We start from the raw sequence: 21,328 nt of genomic DNA on the forward strand, positions 1-21,328 counted from the left end.
GTAAAAAAAAAACTGGGTATCGAGGCGTTTGCTTATTGCTTACTACTTTGCGTGAAAAAAAAAATCACGTCTGACATTGTAACTTGTTAAAGAAATTGTGATTGTACTGTACAGTTTACCACTTTATCAGGATAACATATTCAATTTTAAGAAACAAACAAAGTTTTTGAACATTGATAACCAGACGGTAGATCAAATAGGAGACGTTTGAAATGACATCAAAAACAGGCCGCTGTTTCGGCCGCGATTTCGATTGCCCCGGCCGACCGTCATAATACATGTAAACAATAGACTCAGTACATACACAGAATACAACACGGACTTCGTGCATAGAAAGTTTCCGGTATCATGCACACGGGGTGACTGTCGATCAAAAATTTGTTACAAAGTCTGTCTCCCGTGCAAGACATTGACCTAGTCGCGTGTATGTGACCGGTTGCTTCTGTTTACAGTATGTGCTTCCAATTGTAGACCATGCACAGCTTCCATTTTCTTTCTTAAAGCAGTTTTAGAAAATTGCTGGACGTGTCCTCTACTCAACAGTAAGCTTAAGATTAGAAGAGGGCAGATTTATTTTTCTTTTGCTTGTTTTAAGCGGTTTCCCCCTTTCTTTTAGCCCAAGATCATACAGGTTCACTGCGTGCGGTGCCGTTCCGCATGTTTATCAAAAGAAATTGTTGTAAAGTTTCAACATCGCCGCGATAACTTGATATCACGAATCGATTCAGGACCCAATTTTCAAAATAGGTCCGACCTTCTCATATATGCACCATCAAAGGTACAGAAAACAGACCTAGCCTGCACATTGATTAGCTCCGGACCCGTAGCGTAGCCCCATCGGCGCAGTAGGCTGTAGAATCACATCACGAGAGTGGTTATACGCCAACAGTTTAACTACCGAAATAAACATTTGAAGCGTCACCAGTGCTGCTTCTGTGATATTTCATTAATTTTGTTTTCCTGTCATTATGGTAAATGCAGTTTTAATAAGCCTACGGGAAGTTAGGAGGCATTGATGGACAAGTAACCACACGATCGGTCCCTCTAGAGAGGACCGTGGTGTAACCAAGACGGTGTACGTGTAGTGTTGAATACAAACTATCACTGTTTCACGGGTTGAACATACTGCAGATTGTGCGTGACTTCTAACTTTTAATCCGACTGAAATGGTTATACAATTTCTATGGTTACAGAATTGCAGAAGTGGAAAGATAGCCCGACGGAGGTCTTCTAGTTAGTTGTAAACAAACTCGGCATAAGCCCAATTGCATGCAGAACGATCGCGATGTCAGCTGGGCAGATTTCGAATGGAACAATTGAAACATTGTAACAATTTCGCAGGGGTCCCTGGATGATTGACAGGTTACCTTTTGTTCTATGCTGGATTATTTTCTGATTTTGGCAGCGCGGCGGTCGACTGCATTGCATGCACTGCAGATCGACAAATTTCACCATTTTCTTTCCATGAAAATCGGCGGTTAAAACACTCGTCCTTACGATAATTTTCACTCTAAATCATCGCCGATGAAAGGGATTCACAGGTATTCTTTTGAGAAGGCAAGGAGAGGATAAAATTGGTAGCGTACTTGTGAAATCATCGCATTTTTTCACTTCATGATTTACGCGAGTACCGGACAATCGAAGCGCAAACAATAGCATCGTTATCTCGCGGGTCAAGTACGAACGGACAGTATCACTCGCGTTACTCCTAGCGCTTGCAAACCAATGTTTTTTTCTATCGACTACCGTAATTGATATGTCAGTTCTCTTTAAAAATTGATAGATTTGATTCATTGAACTTGAAACATTATAAAATTAAACACTGTTTTCAACCTCTCTCTTCAAACCCGTATTCGTCGCTAGTATAACGTGTTCACGCACAGCATCATGAACATGTGCACGGTATAGTGGCGATAGCGTCACGTATGTTGGACGGCGTGGTACAGTACGGCATCGCTCCTTTAGTTTCACATTTCTAATACTCCCTACTCCTTTTCTCGAATGTTGCAGAATGATAATATATCAATACAACTGTTGAAATCGTAAACGTACATGCCCCCCCCCCCCTCCCCGCTTGTTTGATAGACGAAGCCAGGTCGGGTCGATACTGCATATCAATCAACATTATTATGAACATAGAACAAAAAATACATGATGTATTAGATCGAAGAAATGAAAAGTAATGAAATATATAGCAAATGAACTTACCACATTATCCCTTGACATCTTATCGTCCATGCTGACTGCAAAGAATGTCAATTGTTCCCTGTTATTTGCAGCAAAGTCGGGAAGACTCACTCGTATCCAATGCGACTGCCGTACGACGTACGGTGTACATCACTACCCTGCTGTGAATAAGCTCCAAAATCAGCCGTAGGATTCATCTTCATCAAATGAGGGCCAGGTAGTGCGCTACTTTCCCAAGTTTTTCAACTTCTGAAGCAAATAACCTATGTGCCACAATCCTACATTGCTTGTTCGGCTCGAAGTTGTGCTGCTCCGCGAAAAAAAAAAACCCACTCGTATACAGCAGGCTCCTGCACAGAGTGATCGAGCCCATCTATTTTCACTAGGCTAGGGGTCTTTTCATCACCTAGGAGACGTACGTTTCTACCAGGCGGCCATGACAGTGTTCTATATCCTTTTTAAAGGTGACCTATATCGTTTTAAAAGTGATATTTAAGCCCAGGTAAAAAGTGATCTATAGCTTTTTAAAAGTGGTCTATATCTTTTTAAAAGTGATCTATATCTTTTTAAAAGTGATCTAGGTAAGCCCAGGCAAAAAGTGGTCTATATCTTTCCAAAGGGGTCTATATCTATGTTCACTAGGCTAGGGGATCTTTCCATCACCAAGGAGACGTACGTTTGTACCAGTCGGCCACGACAGTGGTCTATATCTTTCAAAAAAGAAAAAAAAACCCCCTAAGTTACCCAAGTGTTCTATATCTTTTCTACCCCCCAAAAAGACCCCCTAACTTCCAAAGTGGTCTATACCGTCTCATGTAGGCCTACTACTTTGGAGTGTCGAATAAAAATGCATTTTAGCGTTTACTTATTACAAAAACTGTGGAAAGTACTTGTCCAGGATGTTACTGCAAACGTGAACAGAAGTATGAATGCGCCCCAGACGTTACTCCCCCCCACCCCCATCCCGCACAAAATTATTAGTTAAACATCTGTTTCGTCTACATAATAAAGGACATTTCTTCCAGAAAAGCGTGCATTTTGACATGAAAAGAGAAAGAAAACGACTTGAATTTTTTGGCAACTTTTTTGCGAAGCAGGTTTTTTCATTCCTATCGTTTGATATATAAATATTACATTCATGGACAAACCTCAGCGGTTTTCGTCCCGGGTAGACTTAAGTTTGTTTGCAGCGTTTATCATTGAACGTTTCGACAACAAGTGAGAACTTTATTTGCGCAATAATAACACTGCGAGAGCATAATCTTTGATGTATGCCAAAACGTTACCGACTTCTACTTCATTCCCAACAAACACGATTGGAACTAATTTTGCATAACTGGATTTTCATATTTTTCAAATTTCTCAAAAGTGTTAGGTGCCGTATAGCTGAATATTTAAATATTGCAAATTACTCATAGAACTAGTGTGCAATGTAAAAAGAAAGCAGATGAAATTATATATGCAGATTAAATCGGCATTACTTCACCATCCAATTATCTCAAATTAGTTCCAATCGTGTGAACATGAATCCATGGCTGTGGATATTATTCTTTCTCAAAGTACAAAAATTTGCTATGCAAAAACATGAAAGATAAGATAACCATCTTCAAACCCATGCAGATAACATAGTGATTTAGTTATATCGCGTGAGACTCGAACCTGTCTGAGAGTTTGAACTCATATCACACAATATCAGTTGCTGTGCAGTGTCACAGCGCCCTCACCTTACAAAAGCGGACAAATTCTAGAAGGAAGAGGCGGGTTGTTAGCAGAATATTGATCAGCTGGTAAGAGGAACTGGTTTCACAGTCGTTTTAATTTTGACGGTGCCTTACTAAGTTACTATACTAGTGAAAAAGGTAACTCGTGAATTCTTACACAACAGAAAGTGAAACAACGCAAGGCTACACTCCACAGAAACAATGTGAATGTTGGGACGTTTATTAGTTTCTTAAATTGTAGTAAAGTGACTTCACATTAGAAATTTGATATCTTCTCGACCGACTAGAGTTTTATTAACTTTCTAAGAAGAGTGCTTCTCGAAGGAACAAGACGCCGAGGATTTTCAAATAGTGTTAGCTCTTACGGAAGTTAACTCATTACTCCAAGACTTTCGAAACATTTTTCACAAACTTTAGGTTAATATATATTTAACGGCAATTGTCTTCTTATTGACGGGACTTCAAAATATGACATGGTCAGGTAAGACACAACCGAGTTCATTGTATGTTGTTTGGATGTCACGCTTACGAAACTGAACAACTTATGTTCAAGTTAATTAGGAACTTCAAAAAACAACATAATAAGGTAATCTACACTTAATGGACGAATATAAGGATTTCACAACGATTTTTTTTTCTTTGCACAAGAAGGGCATGTTTGAGAAATCATATGCCCAGGTTGAAACACAGTCACATTTGACACAGCCTTACGGAAAGTATAAAACAGGGGTATATCTGTGGTGTCGCCCTCTATAGTCAATGAGAGAAGCACCGGGCTGGGGCTGCCGTCATTGTAATCAAGTTTTATTGTAAGACAAATAGGTGCTGTGTTAGCTTTCTATTGTTCTCGACGTGTCGCAAGCAGAAGAATGAATTGTTGCCTTTTATAGCACCGGCAAGTTCAACACTATAAGCAGATAGTATCATGCATGCTGTTTGCAGATTTGAAGAAATCCATGAATTTGACGAGCTCCCATAAATCGCCTTAGCCCCTTCTGTCAATACCTGTGCGAGCAATGCCGAATAAGTTGACTTTGATGGGCAATGGAGGCTGTAATTGCACAGCCGAAGCATGACACAACAAGTTTCGAGTGAACACAACGATAGAAGTGGGAGTGGTCCCTTCAGCGGCCTGGCTACCCATGCTTTCAGATCATCAACGCCGGTATTAAAACTGAACTTTGCGCACAATTCATAGAGTGACTTTCCCTACCCGGCTACGCTGTTGTCTAACATAGGGTTGGAAATGACATATATCAGCGAGATATTTTAGTCTCCCTGGAAGCGTTCTCTCCAAAAGATCTCTGGGACATGCCTACGCATATTACCTGTCCTTCCAGGCCAATCAAACTCGCTTGTTTGTTGAATAGAATAGTCATGCAAAACTCGCTGCTTCAATAAACACGATTGTTTCCATTGTCACCCGGTTTTGCAGGGGTTTGTGGAGTCGTCGCTTACCTGTCGTTCGAAGACCTATAATCTACTACCTCTTTGAACTACAAGCTAGACCCGTGTCACCGACAGTCGACTAAGGTGAGTATGTGTATCAAAGCTATCGTTTTAGTTATCAAAGGACTGATGTCATTTTTGCAATGTTGTTGGGAATATTTCCTAGAGAGCAACGACCGAAAACGACGGCTGTTTACACCTATGCCAGGGTTTCATTGAGCCCACACAAACAAAGCCCCTATTCAATGCAATTCTTAACGTGAGTATAAGCTCAGGTAATTCAGTTTTAAAATACCAGAAGTTATCACCGCATACAGGGCTTTTTTTTTTGGAGTCTCAAGTCGCCACTCCCTAAATAGCCATCGAGAAGCTGGTTGCAATTGCAAAACATTTACTCGTCAAGAAAATGTACTGTCCATTCGCGGACATCGGCGTTGGTAATTCGGCGGTGTTTAATCACAGAAGCGTTGCATTGTTCATCAAGCAAACAGTATTGACACTTTCCATTCAAAAAGTGTAACAGAAGGTTTTCGCCGTTAAATCATCTTATTTTTATTAGCCGAGGTGCGATTTATTTATGTTTCTTGATACTTTGACCCCAGACCGTCTTTTCGCTTTTACAGCAATGTTTGAACAAGCATCGTAACTATTAGCTGTCTAGGCGTTTTATTGATGAAACACTTCAGGGTTTATGAATTGATGAGCGTAAGAAACTACAGCCGTGGAAAAACGTGTCCGTCTTGATTCAGTGACACAGAGATCAACATGGGTGACCTAGATGCGCTGCAGGTTCTATGATCGCATCGGTGCGTAAAAGGTCACGAGTTTTACATAGTTGACAATTGAGTGTCTTGTTTGACACGGTGGGTGCCTCTCAGGTGAATAGTTCCGCGCAATGTCATTGCCCTATGACGTGTTCACTTTGCCTGTTTGCATTGTTACGTCGTGGCTGAAGCTAGCGCTTGACTCCACTTTGTGAAGACAATGCTGTTTCAGAGGCTACTCAGCTAGTAAGGGGACTGGTCAGTTTCTTCGGCCTGGGGGGTGGATTATTTTTTGCCGACGTCAAAAAGTGGCTGACCCCCCTATTCCAAATTTTGAAAACAGGGTGACCCCCCCTATTCCAAATTTCTAAAACAGGGTGACCCCCCCGGGCGCGACAAAGGTAAAACAAAAGATGGACATAAATTATATATATATATATATATATATATATATATATATATATATATATATATATATATATATATATTTTACATTTTACATATATTTATATTTTAAATAGTCATTCTATGTTTTAGTGAAATTGTTGACATGTCAGTTGTAAGATAGGAATTTCAAAGTGTCAATCTTAAAGTTTAAATACAGTACATTTTGAATGAGCTGTATTTTGAATGAGCTGTGAATGTATTTCACACTTTCTCTGCTTAACCAGATGTCCTGAACTGTTGTACAGAAATGGATGTCAATCATTAATATCAAAGAGGAAAAAGCAGTGAATCAAAAACTTTGATGGGTGTTAAGACTTGCCAACCATCCAATTAAATCTACTGAGGAGCCATAGAGAGCTTTTTTAGCCAAATCTGATGTGTACAGTGTCTGAGAGGACCTTTTCTTTTGTAACATTGAAACCATAAAAGCACAGCTAATAATGACAAAAACTGCCTTTTTTAACTGTTATTTTGTTCATAAAAAGCATCTTTCTACAGAAAACCTATGAAACAAAGGAAAATAATTGCATCAATGAGAAGGAAAGATATCTTGTCATTTTTCAATCTCTAAAATAAGTCACTGTATCAAATATATATTGTGAAATATTTGTGCATGTTGCTTTCTCATACTGAATTCTCACAGAGAGAACAGAAAAGTATCAGGAATTTGTCATCCTTTTCATATGAAATGCAGATTTTCATAATGGTACACTTTCACTTAGCAAACATCAAGATATCTCTGAAAGTATGGCGCCCGAAGGGCGCGCCAAAAAATATGAAACATCCTGATATCTCTGATATATATACCTTGTATATTAAAGTCATGCACCTGAAGGGCATGCTGAAAGATGTATGATATATTAAAGTAATGAGCTTGAAGAGCACGCTGAAAAATATTGAACATACAGATATCTCTGATGTATGTATGCTTGATATGTTAAAGTTGGGCGTGCTGAAAAATATGACTGATTATTAAAGTTACGCACCCGAAGGGCGCGCCGAAAAATACAACTGAATGATGAATTTTGTGGCTGACACTAGCATTTTAGGCAATGATGAGCCTGTGTCAAAATTCAAAAACACACTGACCCCCCCTATTGGGCATTTCAAAAACATGGTGACCCCCCCCTATCACCAAAGTCAAAAACAGGGTGACCCCCCCCCATGAATCCACCGCCCCCCCAGGCTGAAGAAACTGACCAGTCCCTAACTTGGGAGTGTAGAATTTTGGTTTTTCACTTTAGCAGAGTACAGAAGTCGTTGCCTAAATGTCTATGTGCCTTATTGTCTTCCAAACAGCTTCTAAGGTTCCAATGTCTTCACAGCTTTGCCGCAAACACAGGTTCACTATACTCGCTTCAAAACACACCTACTATTTGTATAACTATATTTAAAACGACAAGTACTATTGAGCGTGCACGTTCAATTCTGCACGGAATGAGTCTTAACCATTAAAATATCAGGACCATATGGCGTTCAATGCAAATATAACAAAGATATTGTGCGGCGATCATCATGGTCATTATCATACCACCAGTCAATTTATGCTGGCTTAGGAGTTCAGGACATCATGAATACGACATGACATAAACATTCACCATAAATTTTAATTCCGCATGCTGTGTACCAAGCCATAGCAAAACATAACGTTATATTTTCAGCGTTGCCGAGGGAAAATTACTGACGAAATTCAAATCTGTTGCTTTCCACTAAATGTGGCGCATTCATACGAGGCCATGGCTTACAATACCAGCAACGCTCAAAATGTTTCCATATCTTTGATCATAGGCAAACTAGAATGAGCTGCCGGCTGGTGACGTAAGATGATGTAATTCAATCTGAATCTGCTTTTCTATGTTCATACAAATCAAATTAGCACAAAGAAGAAAGTACGACAAAACAACAGCACGGAGTATCATAAAAAATATGGCACTCAAAGCAACGGAAAATCATTGTTTCATTTTGATTGTGAATTAGTAAAATATCAGAAAAAAATATCACTTAATATCATTGGAACGGGCCATTTTTAATTAAATGGCAAGTTTATCTTCCATACTTGCTCTTCTCTCTCTCTCTCTCTCCCTCTCTCTCTCTCTCTCTCTCTCTCTCTCTCTCTCTCTCTCTCTCTCTCTCTCTCTCTCTCTCTGGTGTCTATCTATCTATCTATCTATATATATATCTATCTATCTATACATGTATGCATGTATACATGTATACATGTATACAATGTATACATACATACATACATACATACATACATATATACATACATACATACATATATACATACATACATACATACATACATACATACATACATACATACATACATACATACATACATACATACATACATACATACATACATACATACATACATACATACATACATGCATGCATTCATGCATGTTTGCATTCATGCATATATTGATTTTTTTATTAAGTACAGACAATCTCACCATACAAATATCGCGATGCAAAAGCTATTGGCCCTGCCCGCCTCCAATGCTCACTCTCTCTCTCTCTCTCTTATCCGGGAAGACTGATTTGCAACGACGGCGACGACTGAGCTCCCAACGCCCGCATGAATTATTTTTGGTATATTTATAGCAAGGCGAAAATAGAACGAGTGCAAGAACCTACTTGTCGAATGCATATGGACCAATAGGAAAAGTTGAACTTTGCACCATAGAGAGTGATACCCCGGGTAAACGGATCATGATTCCGCGACTGTCTATTGCCCAGTATTATTACAGTAACTAAAGGGCAATCATTATTAGAGGGTGATGTCAACATAGTTTGCTGCCGTGTGCTGGTAGATAACGTAAACAATAATGCCAAATGCCTTATACAATAGAGTGTTTTGGAAAACACAGCAGACAGTATCTTGGCCAGGTCTCCATATCGGTTTGTTAATTTCACTTTCACACCAGTGCCTTCCGCATGAAGGCTAAACGTATGGCTACAATGCCGAGGCCAGAAAACCACACTAGCAATGAAGTACGTACATCAAAGAAACTGATTCGGTTAATTGCCTATACGCTGATCTCTGCATTCCTCATTAAATATACAAGTCCCTGTTTCATGTTTCCGAGTCACATATCTCGATTTAACTTCGGTTAGAATTGACAAACTATACCTTATATTGTTTAAAAAGGTGAGGACGAAATAATAAAATTGCCGATGTACAATACCTGCAAGCTTTGTACGTAACTATTATCACATATGAAGCAATAATTATCACATATTCGGCAATCATAACGTGACTTCACACCCTTGGACATTTGCATAGAAATATCTCGTCCAATCAGATTTCAGAGTTGCACGAATGAGTCTTATATGAAGACATCAGCTGTATATCAAGTAAAACGCTGATAGTTGTCTCGCATCAACAGAGCTCAGAACTCAAGTTGTGGTGAGTAGCTTTTTTATTTTGTAAATAATCTTGGAAGAACACTTTGCCCTTGACTTCCCGTGAGAGCTTTCACGCAATGACCGATATTGTTCAGCGATTTCTATCATCATGTGTGTGTGCTAGGGTACCTGCACACGGCCCAGACGACATATCGACAACTGGGATGCTAAAATTAGCATAACTTTACCAGGATAAAAATTCTTTTGACCGTTTCGAAAGATGCAGTTGGAAAGAATCTCCAATTTTAAAGAATCTAACAGGTTTTCACAAATGCTGCACTGTGGTACATTTTCTTTAAACAGTTCGTGTAAAATATGAAAAATATGAAATTCTTATATTAAATGTGAACTCTCACATGTTCAACAAACTCTACCGACCAGACGAACTTCGAATGGTCGATTTTTACGTATCTTTCAAAGGATGTAAATAGCGATTTTCAGTTGCAATCGTGAAAAAAGTCAATAAAAATCATTGATTTCTTATATATTTGGTATAGATTAACATTACGCCATCCAATCGCCAGGGACCTTTCAAATGCAAACCGCCTCCGTTGTTGTCTATGTGAAAGAAGAATTATATTTTTAGCAAAACTCATACCTGCATAAAGGCTAGGCCTGTCTTTCCATAGACATGCTCGTAAAATTCAGGCAAAATATTTTTGATGAATACTGACTTTCACCCGACTGGCTTTCAGTCGGCGAATAGCATTGAATTCTTTCATACAGATTTACTACAAACAGGTGTTTTTTCGGGTGCATATACATGGCATCGTAGACCGTCTGCCTAAAGGTACAACGAACAAAGTCATACCCCGACAAGAACATCGAAAGTGAAAAATAATGTTCAGATACTTCTAATAATGTCAAGAACATGTATTCATTGAAATGCCAGAATTTAAAGCGCATAACGCCGTGCACGAGGTGATTTCCACAAACATCTTAAGTCAAATATATTGGACATACGTTTCTATGTCTATTTGTTTTACGTGTAGGCGACTTCGATTGTTCTCAGTATTTTTAGAGTGCAGAGATCACGTTTCGGAAAACAGCGATAGTTTCCCAGAATAGAAATGTAATTATCATAAACTTATGCTGTGCTGTGTTTTCAAGAAATAGGAAATGAAGAGATTTGGTTGATGTGATGCAATTTATTGTGCTTGTTTGACTATTCTATAATGTTTTTGTTTACCATGATGGCTTATGACATGCAAGAAATAGAATCGTGCTGTGTTATTTTATCCACCTCACAGACAAGGCGTCCAATTCATAACTCTATATGAGTGTTGCATCTCAGGTAGTACAATTCTAGGATTCGCAAAAATGGTTTTAACTGTAACTCTAGATAGTATTTTCTTGAAAACAAACGCATTTTCGATTCCTTCTCGCTGAAATACGTTGAAATACAAATTATTATACTAACGAATACTCCATACTTAGGACAATATCCAATGTAAACGTTGACAAACTTATTCAAGGTCAGACCAACATTCAGTTTCGACCGCCGGACAATAACCGTTTAGCAATTTGAACACCCTGAATTTTGACATGATTCCACTCGTAGAACAAGAAGCTTACCTCAAAGTTTGCAACCAGAACAATAATCAGATAATTGAAAATACCAAAAGTTATAACCAGAGGAGTTTTAAAGCCGCATTTTCCTTGAGTCTCCAGTAAATCCATTTTATGTTGTTGTTCCCATTATAAAAGTACTGCAAAAGGTTACTCAAATAGATTTGAACTGTTATAGTTTCACCCGTTTAAACTAGGTTTGGCTTGGATCGAGGGATCATATTTCTTCGTTTTTATAAGCCTTTTTTTCATGCGTAATAATAGCGAAATTCCATCATAAAGATTTGTCTCCTCGCAGAATTCAGACAAAACACGTGTGTTTGCAATCGAAATATCACTCTGTTGTATCAATTCTTGTTACAGATCAAAACGAGATTTTCATTTCAACATTGAGAGACTCTTGACCTACGCAAATCATGGAAGTTTCAGTTCAAAAGACAACCATAACTCAGACAGTGGCACGTGAGGTCGCACCTGGACCTTTGCGGACCATCATGGTAAGATCTAAAACGATGACACTTTTCCATTTGGCTTTTTTAATGACACGAAAGGAGAGCGAGGAGACTTTAATGTTGAGAGAGAGAGAGAGAGAGAGAGAGAGAGAGAGAGAGAGAGAGAGAGAGAGAGAGAGAGAGAGAGAGAGAGAGGGAGGGGAGGGGGAGAGAGAGAGAGAGATATTTGAGTTGGTTCAGTCATTTCTGAATCTTTTTCTTTTTTCTTGTTTCATTTTGACGAGAATACAATTCATTTGTACTTGCTCAAAACTGTCTCCTTTGACTGACCCATTGTCAGGCACTTACGAAAGTCAATAGCACATATGAATTTTGATCAATTCAGAAGTGAATCTGAATCTGAACGGAGAAAGTGTATTTTAATTGTTTGCAGATTCTCTTTCCCGGTCTAGCTTACATCACTCATGGACGTTATTTTTTAATAATTGCATATTTATTTATTGCTGTTATTGATTTCGTTTTAATAATTGCTATTGTTGTTATATTGTAACGTCACAATATTATGCTATTGTGTTAATGTAAGCCTTGGTATTGTCTTGATATCTTGTTATGTGTCGACCTCATACAATTATGGCTGATTTTCGTCGGGAACCTCGTTTTCAATAAGAGTCTCTCAGTTGCGTTCCTTTGAAGGCGATTCAATCGTTAATTTTGAAAAAATCATTGAATTTCCGACAATATCAGTCGACCACTGCAGCAAAGATATGTAAATCATGCATTCGTTAATTATTCGTTTTACTTTTCTTTGTCCAGATCGATCTGCTTGTGGTATACGTAAGTTCTCATTTCAATGGAGCAGTCGTATTTTTTTTTAAATTTCATTTACAGCTCACTAAACTAAACACGCCTTATTCTTAGGTGAACTTTAAAAAGGACACTATCTTCTTCGCAGAAGCTGTAATCTGCGGCGTCACTATGGCTACGTTATCTTTATTTTGTTTGTTTGTGTGTCTTACTAACACGTAAATCCATTTATACGACATCATAATACCACTTGTGAGAATTAATATCAGTCCCTAAACAGCCGTCTCGATTTGGTTCAATCCGATCGCGTTGTGATGTGGGTGATGATATATATATATATATATATATATATATATATATATATATATATATATATATATATATATATATATATATATATATATATATATATATTACACACGAGTTTTGGGGATGAATTTAAAATCGACACCGAACACAATCATCATCATCATCATCACAACCACCGCCAAAACAGCCACCGTCAATCATTAACATATTTGAAGCCAGCATTTTTGAGCATGGCAACTTGAATATGAGAATGACAATGTATGTTCTATTTATTTCACTAACTGCAACAATGGAGCCGCACCCATCAAATAAAATCCCCTGAAAGCATATCTCATTATATATTAGACAGGATATTCTGAAAAAAATATGCAAACATATTGAACTGGGAATAGAACTGCTGTATTTATATTCGCATTTTATGAGACTTGCTCGTGAACAAAAAAAAATGAATTCGTACATCATTTACAATCCTGTACACCTCTCAACATGTCCTGACAAAAAAGACCTGAGAGATGTGTTTACAGGATACTTTTTATCCAACTTTGTGAAAACCGATGCGTTCACTTTGAGCCTCAAACTGTAAGTTAGATTTTGTGTAAGATGATGTCAAAACACTGATATTTTCCCACTCATAAGTACTCAACCCTTCACATACTCACCAAATGCACATGTTTGACTGTATAAACGCATAATCGATTTCCTCATAGGGAGGGTGGTCTGTTAATAGCACACTGTACTAGTGTTACACCTGTCGTTGGACATTCGGTAACAGGAATTGTAATTATGTCACATTAGTGTGCCAAGTGCGACCACCCACCCTTGTGGGGGCGAATTTTGATATAATGTGTTATAGTATTCAACTATCCAGTTATTACTTACAATTTCCTCTTACACCCTGGCAGAACTATCAAGTCGTGCTGCTTACATCATATTTAATTTACAGTTAATTAACATATAATAATGTATTTCTGAAATCAATCGACTCTATAATTTGCGCCTTTTAATTGCTGTCGCACACATTGCCCTCTTTACTAACAAACTCATTCTTTGCAGTGTTCAACATCCTCTTACCTGCTTACTAACCATTGCAGCCAATAATGATAAATATTATACAGCTGAAGTCACAAGCTCTCTTTTTCGTCCCTGCAGCGCGGAACAATACACGCCAAGGAACATTTTGACGCCGAGGCTGACAGTGAACGACTGTACAACGCTATTAAAGGACTGGGTGGGTAATAATAGACAATTTCAAAGTCTGATATTGTAATTATTGTTTTGCAGAATAAGATAAAAACATAATCAATCCCTTCAACCATAATAATATTTTGTAGATTGAATTTGACCTCGACGTGGTAATTTCATTTTTTTATACTGGCACCATGTTCGCAGATGCAACCTTCGTAATCACTCCTATCCGGTAATTAGTTGACAAAAGTTCAACATTCGTAGTTAACTATTCATACTCTACGCAAATGTATAGTAAGCGCTGTCAGATAAGATAACGTAACGTGTATACAATAACATTTTGAATTCTTCATGGTTTCTTTTTTTTAAATGTCTTGTTTCGCACTTCTCGCGAGTTCCCGCTCGGTAGCGGTGTTCCAACGGGAGAAAATATTATTAGTCGCAGCTTTCAAAATACAATGTCTCATACTACCACAATCACGTTGAAAAATCTAGTGTTCGAAAAGTCTCGCCCAATCAGTATGAGTGTAGTTTCAAATTTATGTTACTAATTTACAACTGAATTTAGTTCTAACTAGGATTAACTTTTCAAATAACATCATATCTGTCGGTAGTGTGCTGTGTCGACTGAGCTAATGCCTTGCATTTCAACATACTTTAGGAAAATAGGAAAATGTACATACATGCTTAATAGAAAAAAAATAATGAAAATATTAACATCAGTAAAAGCTATTGTCTCTTTTATAAACGCTCATAATTTCAACATAGCGCTGCTATTTTTTCATCAAATAACAGGAACTGATGAAAAGACTTTGATAGACGTCCTGACATCCACCAGCAATGAACAGAGACAAGCAATCATCCATAAATACAAGTCTATGTACGGCCAGGTATGTCAATGATAACTGATCATCGCGTAATATCGTATGTATGTGTACACATATATAAGGTGAAACATCATATCAGCCTAACAAATATTGCGAGCACTTTACCCCAGCTTTGTTATATATATATTACACATATATATATATATATATATATATATATATATTATATATATATATATATATAATTATATATATATATAATATATATATATATATAAAATGATAATCAAAAGCTTAATTTTTCGCCACAGCGTAAACAGTTTAATTTATTTTTAATTCGTCTCAAAAATCTCATTTTAGAATCTGGAAGACGACATTGTCGGCGATACAAGTGGTAATTTTTGCAAGGTCCTCGTCGGGTTGTTGAGAACACCTGCTGATTTTGACGCGGAGTGCGTGAGGAGTGCTATCGAGGTAAATATATAACATACTTTCGCGTCTCCTCGGATTGACATCGTCTAGGATAATTGTTGTATTTGACTTGCATGTCGCGTCAAGCATGAATCTGCTTTGCAAAACGTTTTAAGAATATTAGCACAAATTGCAAGAACACGTCATGCGTTCGACAGGTGAGTGACGAGTTGTATTATCAACACTTCTCAGGTTGAGAATTTAACTGAGAAGGCTCAGCGCCCTCAATTCCATATGTTATGTGCTGATTTAGGAATATTTACAGATGTTAAAATTATATGCGGGTATATATCAGTGTTGTCTTAGACGTAAAGAGTTGAAAGTGTGGTTTACAATACTTTATTGCTCTTTTGCAAAACATAGTCTCGTCATATCGTTCATCGTTATCCTTTGCGAATTGAATCAATGCACTGTTACTTAATAAAAAATATCGACATTTTCTCAACACATACTCAACTTCTGATCGATGGATACATATTAATACGATACACGATACAACGCGAACATTTAAATGTACTAGAATATAAAATATTTCATGAGAAGATGTCATTTTCTTCAAATGGCTTTTGCCATTGAAGGAAGCCTGTGAAACTATTGTTTATTATTATTATTTGCACTATAGGGATTTGGAACCAATGAAGACGCGCTGATTGGTGTGCTGTGTACCAGCGATAATGACGAAATCAACGCCATGAAAGAAGCTTACAAACAACGTATGGCGCCTTACGTTGGGCTATCTTGCACGAGTATTTCTACAAACTCTTAACAAATTGCAAGAAAAACACTGCTATCAAACTCAGCACAAAAGTGCCCCCCCCCCCCAAAAAAAAACAAAACAAAAAACAAAACAAAACAAAACAAAAACAAAAAAACGAAACGAAAAACAAAAGAAAATATGGAAATAAACATATCTTTCATCGACCCATTCTCACTGTTCGGATTTCTCAACTTCAATTACAAACTATTGATCGTGAAATTCTCTACCTTTAAAAATCGAAATGTGCTCTTATTACATTACGTGTTTCTATCTTCATACACATGGCTGAATGTCATGTGATGCTTTATTTGCTCTCAATGAACATAATTTTAATCCAATCTTCTTCATTCGAGAACGCCCTCAGCATAGTGCATGCAGGCAGAATGTGGATTTTAGCGTTATCGCCAATGTGTTGTTTAAGCCAAGAAAGTTTTCATTTACTACCAGCCAATAACGTAATTTTGCACATCAGTAATCCCCGAGGAACTGGAATGACGCTTGCTGTGATTGGTCCACGTCTGTACTCAATATTGCAGTATAATTTTTTTCACGCAGCGATCTCAGTACAGCTATTGAAGCGCGGCAAGGATAATTATAGCCTAGCTAGAGAGTCTAAGCAGTGGTGGGGCGTCCGGTCAACGACTCAAAGACCCTCTAGCTTGATTAGAATTATCCACACCGCACTGCTGCCACACCGCCCTTCAATCTCTTTGTGGAAATTGCAAATGCATAGTATTCGACTATGGTAGTTTCGGATAATAAAAGTAGTTCACACGAACAAGCCACGCTTCGGGCACAGATGTTCGGGCTCTCAAATTTGAAAATTATTTTCTGATCTACCACTTGTAGGGGTTCATTTTAAAGGTATTGGTGTAAGAAAACCTTTTACGGTCTTAGTTTATCGAAAATAAAAAAAATATATTTTTCTCCTTAGAGTTAACACAGGGGTGGCGGCCATTTTTAGATTCAAAGATCGGTAAATCTTGAGTAATTTGTGTCTGTAGTGCCAAAGTTGCAAGTGCACGGTGCCCCCTGATTTTTATCATTAATTTTGAAAGAGAATTGTCGAAAGATTCCTGGAGGAAAGTTTGAGAAAAAGTTTAAGTCTTTCACTTTCGAGGCGCATATTACCTTAAATTAATGAGATTAACATTTCACACAAATGTTTTCTTTTGAGAAATGTTTACGTTTTGGAACACTGGTGATTTGCCCTGGTATAATGAGAAAGGCTAGTGTAATTTTTTCGCAAATCTTTGGTTTCACAGGGTACAAGAGAAATTTGGAGAAAGACGTCGAAAGTGATACGTCGGGAGATTTCCAGAGATTGTTGGTGTCGTTGCTACAAGCTGGTCGATCTGAGAGCCGGGAGATAGATTTCGAGCAAGCCCTGAAAGACGCAAGGGTCAGAAATTATGTTCCTTCCCTATTCTAAAATTCTTTGCGTTTTTCTGGTAAAATTTACTGTAGTGTTTTTGTCCTTGAGCTTTATTTATACGGGTTACTGTCGAAAAATGTCTATATTAAACTGATCTCCATCGACGTCACCCAAACAATGAAAGACAAAAATAAGCGACTGTGGCAGACGACGATGGGATTCGGTTATTCGTTCTTCAATCGAATTTTTATACGCATCAAAAATGCAATGGTATCAAAATAAAGAAACGATCGCTCGATTCTCACCACAACAAGTGCACACCAACTGCTTGCGTTTTAATAGATGCACACGTTGAATATCACGTATACAGAACCTGCCATTCTTGTATTGATTTACCTGACTTGGTTGTGTGCAATGGCGACCTCTGTCATTGACCTTATGTAACAATTTTTCACAGGAGCTGTACGAGGCCGGAGAGGGCAGGTGGGGAACGGACGAATCTGTCTTCAACAAAATAATGGTGATCAGGAGCTACGAACACTTGAAGGTGACCTTCAATGAGTATGCAAAGATTTCAAAACGAACCATCTTGGAGGCCATCGATTCAGAAATGTCCGGTAATCTTGCCAAGGCCATGAGAACGCTTGGTAAGTCTATTTAAGACTTCAAAAAATAGTATCAAACTACAAATTGCAGATTCTTTGCTTTGTTAATTTTTTTTTTATTTTTCAAAGTTCAGATTAACGTTTGGGATCTATTCATGTCCAGAAATCACATGGTATTTTCGGTATATTTTACTGCCTTGACTGTCACCGTTCACAAAAAAGTTTGTGCCACAGCAGCAAAAAGTGCAAATATTGAGCAAAGGCAATGTAATAAATGAAGTATATTCTTGGATTACAGCTCTCTTTGCGATGGACAGGACAAAATTCTACGCCGAGGCTCTTTACAAGTCGATGAAGGTACGGGCACTACTGTTTTAGGCCAAAACAGTTTTTCCATTCTATGTTTGATTCATATCGAACTAACTTTTGAATATAAATGTAACAGGTGACAAGGGATATGAAACGGCACTGGGGGAAGTCATTAGCTCTTGCAGACTCTCTCAAAGCCCTTCGTTGGCAATGCAGCCTGATCGCACCCATGGTGATGCACCCTCAACGGTCTTTCTAGCCAGCGAGGCTAACCGAGCTAGCCGGTTTAATGCGTAGCTCAACTGCTGAGGGCGCTTATATGTTCCGAGGCGTAGCCGTCGAAGGCCTGTGAGACAGTCTAGATCTCTTGTTAGGGCAAACGGTCAACCGGCAGTTTGTTACATTTGGATAGAAAATAGCTGTAGAAAAGAGGGAATACTATGGACAGATAGGACGTCTGATTTCATTGGATTGATTACGATTGCTTCATCCATGAATGTAACCTTATTTTATGATAATAGATGACGACAACATCTTGGTAGAGGTGGCCAACAATGAAAAAAATAAGCCAATCATATGAAGTTCGGCCGAAAAAGTGTGCAACTGTGAGGGAGAATACATGTATGATGTGCAAAACTCGAACATTAATCTGTCAAAGTTTGGAAGGCGAAATCAAAATGCATTGTGCATCCTGATCACCTCCCTCAAAATATCTAACAGTCCGATCCTAACATTTGCTCAACGTTACAGGGTCTGGGAACCAACGACGCTGTGCTGATACGTGTAATCATCAAGACCTGTGAAAACAGTCTACAGGAAATCAAAAAGGTCTTTTTGAAAGAGTATAAAGGAACTTTGGCAAGTTGGATTGAAGTAAGTCTAAAACACTCTTTTTGCCGTGGTATTCTTGAAATGTGTCAATAGTGTCCCGCGAAAAATTACCCATTGATAACGCTGGCATGTATTCTTCTTCAATTTTCTTCATATCTATTTTTTAATCGAAAAAAATCTTAAGGAGTGGAAAATATTATTACCTTTGAGATTGAAATGTAAGATACTTTCTTTGAATTACAAGAAATGAAAGGAATGGCTACTACACAAACTAACAGCGCTTAAAGCATTCCTAACTGTAGTGAGATGAACTCATGGTGACAGCATTATGATGGACTTTTTGTTTTTAAAATATCAAAGTTCAATCTTTACATGGTTGTTAGCACGAAATTGGTCACTTTTATGAACAAAATGATCTTTTGTCTTCACAGGGTGACACATCCGGGGACTACAGAACAACTTTGTTGGCTTTAATTGGTCCCGAGGAAGTAGTCGAACAGAGCTAGAGCATCAAACCGGGGTTCACAGCGCCATCATGCGGCGGTACGCGAGTCAACGGATGCATTTCGCCAATTGAATGTCCAGCAGACTTTGGTCGTTGGGAAACAAATATTTTTAAACAGCAATGAAATAGAGATGTGCTTTAATGAAAACATTGAATACTCATTTATAAGACTAGATTTTGTTTCATTTGAAACAAACAGTCGGTGCTTGTTTAGAGGTTGCTAAAGATAAGACAATATTTTTCATAGAAGTCCCATTTTATCTCTTTCTACTACATTAAGTTTTAATCCACCTGCACACTTTAGAATTAATTATTACATATTTATTATTTTAGAATAGATTTTAAAAGTGTGCGTACCGCTTGAATTTATAAGATTGTCATGGTAACATGATTAAAGCCATGCGTTACATGATTACATGGACGTCATGGCAACAAGTGCGGGATATGTGCTTTAAAATACTCATTCAGTGTATTTTTCACTTTTCAAAATTTCACAAAAAGAAAGTTTGAGATTTAATATGTACTATTCAATATTAGAATGAGTTCTTAAGCTGGGTTCTAGATGGTATAAAGTATTTCTTTTTTAAATTGTTATGTGTATATTCACCAGAGAGATTCACGATGCGTGATGTGTTGTGGGTATTCCAAATGTACTACGCCAATTTTCGATAGTTCTCTCTCTTGACCATAGCTATCTCTCTATCGTAGGATTATTCTAGGTCTAGTGTTTCTAGCGTGCTAGTTCTAGGAAATTCTATCCACGACAATTAGTTTTCATTACCAATCATGCAAGAATAGTGGTTTTGAGAAAGTGGGTCAAGGTGATTAGAAATTAAACAATATTGTCGTTGTTTATCAATACTTCGTGTGAAGGTGACTTTACTATATAGAGAAATGGAGTTTGAAAAAAAACGCGAATTGATGCTGTAAATAGCGCCACCAAAACTGCCCTTTCGATAAATAATAAACCATTCTTACATCTCGAGCAAATGATAAGAACATGATCATTTTCTCACCGTAATTGCTAATTCACTTCACCATTAATTTTGTGCAAAATTTAGAATCCGCGGCGACCGTGTCTTTAGCAATCGCTTGCGAAATACTGCAATGTGGCAACGAAATACTTTTACATTGGTTGGTTTACTGGTATAATGTTTGAGAAGCTTTACGAAATAGATGGACTGTACCATTATGTGAGATAACAATCCAATGGACAATACTTTAACTAAGTGTTACACCGTCACCATGTTTGTCTGTAAGAATAAAGAAAATGCGATAGAATGTCTGTTTCTATGCGTGGTCTGTTTTGTTGGCGCGAAATAGTGCGGTTACAGAGCTTCTGTGGTT

The 21,328-nt window shown here is 37.8% G+C and overlaps 1 protein-coding gene across 3 annotated transcripts; it reads left to right on the plus strand.

Annotated features, from left to right (window-relative positions):
- The first annotated feature begins 5,005 nt into the window (after positions 1-5,005).
- On the plus strand, positions 5,006-21,262 carry LOC139122987 (annexin A13-like). Of its 3 annotated transcripts, XM_070688915.1 has the most exons (13): positions 5,015-5,441; positions 9,880-9,983; positions 11,915-12,048; positions 12,817-12,837; positions 14,266-14,344; positions 15,097-15,191; positions 15,489-15,602; positions 16,222-16,312; positions 17,622-17,758; positions 18,189-18,378; positions 18,635-18,693; positions 19,396-19,518; positions 19,908-21,262. In XM_070688915.1, exons 3-13 carry the CDS (start codon positions 11,968-11,970, stop codon positions 19,980-19,982), a joined length of 1,065 nt encoding a protein of 354 aa, XP_070545016.1. In that variant the 5' UTR covers positions 5,015-5,441; positions 9,880-9,983; positions 11,915-11,967; the 3' UTR covers positions 19,983-21,262. The 3 variants fall into 3 exon arrangements, with proteins under 3 accessions (XP_070545018.1, XP_070545016.1, XP_070545019.1); XM_070688917.1 differs by lacking the exon at positions 9,880-9,983 and having other exon boundaries at positions 5,006-5,441; XM_070688918.1 differs by lacking the exon at positions 12,817-12,837 and having other exon boundaries at positions 5,017-5,441.
- Positions 21,263-21,328: the final 66 nt, after the last annotated feature.

The sequence above is a fragment of the Ptychodera flava genome, chromosome 22, assembly GCF_041260155.1.
Source record: "Ptychodera flava strain L36383 chromosome 22, AS_Pfla_20210202, whole genome shotgun sequence".
Classification (NCBI taxonomy): domain Eukaryota; kingdom Metazoa; phylum Hemichordata; class Enteropneusta; family Ptychoderidae; genus Ptychodera; species Ptychodera flava.

Excerpts from the sequence above, each read along its gene's own strand:
- LOC139122987 (XM_070688917.1), top strand. The coding sequence starts at position 11,968 with ATGGAAGTTTCAGTTCAAAAGACAACCATAACTCAGACAGTGGCACGT. Across the intron at positions 15,192-15,488 it reads ACAAGTCTATGTACGGCCAG|AATCTGGAAGACGACATTGT; the intron begins GTATGTCAATGA and ends ATCTCATTTTAG. Across the intron at positions 17,759-18,188 it reads AAGCCCTGAAAGACGCAAGG|GAGCTGTACGAGGCCGGAGA; the intron begins GTCAGAAATTAT and ends AATTTTTCACAG.